The 1,344-nt window shown below is 44.5% G+C and overlaps 1 protein-coding gene across 1 annotated transcript; it reads left to right on the top strand.

The window, feature by feature from the left end:
* Positions 1 to 709: 709 nt before the first annotated feature.
* Positions 710 to 1,082, top strand: LOC113508230 (uncharacterized protein K02A2.6-like; the record flags this gene model as incomplete). Its single annotated transcript, XM_026891187.1, has 1 exon — positions 710 to 1,082. A coding segment is annotated over one exon (373 nt), but the record flags the coding sequence as incomplete, so codon positions are not given.
* Between the last annotated feature and the right edge of the window lie 262 nt (positions 1,083 to 1,344).

Genomic DNA, 1,344 nt, shown 5'->3' with positions numbered 1-1,344 from the left:
ATAACTCTCGGCGATCAGGCAGCGGCGGTCCAACTATTGCAAGCGGAGCTGATTACAACTTGCCTCAAGCGGGCACTCAAAAGGAGGCATGCAATGTTTGCGGAGGCAAGCACGACGCGGACACATGTAAATTCAAAAAATATGTGTGTCGAGTTTGCATGCAGGAGGGGCATTTAAGGAGGATGTGCCCAAAGCTGCGGCTAAGAAAGATAATTTTCGTGTACAATTGGAGAGAGGGCGGTGCTACACAGTCTTCGGATAGCGAAAGTGACGAGGTAATAGTACCCATCCATCGTTTATCACTTCAGCAATGTACACCTATATTAATGTTGTTAAATGTACACGGCTTAAAATTGAAATGGAGTGTGATACCGGTAGTGCAATCTCGTGCATTAATTCCAACTGTATAAAAACATTTTTCCAGTTTGCCATATTAAACCGACAAATTTGGTCCTAAGGTATTACACGGGCGAACTGGTTAACCCAGTGGGTGTTATAAGACCATTGGTAGAGTATAATAAGATTAAAAAAATATTGGATCTGTATGTTATTGACAAGGGAAATACAGTTTTGTTAGGTAGACAGTGGATGGCAGAGCTCAATATAACAGTGTCAGCTTTGCAGTATAATACCGTTAATAATAATGAGAATTTAGATCAGAGTTTTAATTTCGCGGAATTTAGTTCCAGATACTGTGAGGTGTTTGCAGATGGTTTGGGACGATTCACGGGGGTCGAGTCAGCATCCACGTTCGAGAGGGGGCGCGGCCGGTGTTTATGCGCGCACGGCCGCTGGCGTACGCACTACGCGAGCCGGTTGAGCGCGCGCTGGAGCAGCTGGTGCGCGACGACATCCTCACTCCCGTCAGCCACTCAGACTGGGCTGCACCAATCGTTCCGGTTGTGAAGAAAGATGGGACGATTAGAATCTGTGCTGATTTTAAACTAAGCTTAAACAAAGTTTTGGAGGTCGACCGTTATCCGTTACCTAAGGTAGAAGATCTTTTGTCTCGGTTGCACGGAGGCGAAAGGTTTAGTAAAGTCGATTTGTCACAGGCGTACGCCCAATTTGAGCTGGGATGATACAAGGAAATATGCTGTTATAAACACACACAAAGGGCTTTACATGTACAACGGCTAGTGTATGGGTTGTCGTCGAGCCCAGGAGTATTCCAGAGGCGGTTAGAGCAATTGTTTGCTGATATACCACGTGTGGGAGTGTTTTTAGATGATATTATTATAACAGGAAAAGACACACGGCAACACTTAGATAATCTACATAAAGTTTTTGAACGCCTTAAGTCCAGTGGCTTAAAAGTAAGAAAAGAAAAATGTTCGTTCTTTG

The sequence above is a fragment of the Trichoplusia ni genome, unplaced genomic scaffold (assembly GCF_003590095.1).
Source record: "Trichoplusia ni isolate ovarian cell line Hi5 unplaced genomic scaffold, tn1 tig00004146, whole genome shotgun sequence".
Taxonomy (NCBI): Eukaryota; Metazoa; Arthropoda; class Insecta; order Lepidoptera; family Noctuidae; genus Trichoplusia; species Trichoplusia ni.
This window is presented reverse-complemented; position numbering and strand designations above follow the sequence as displayed.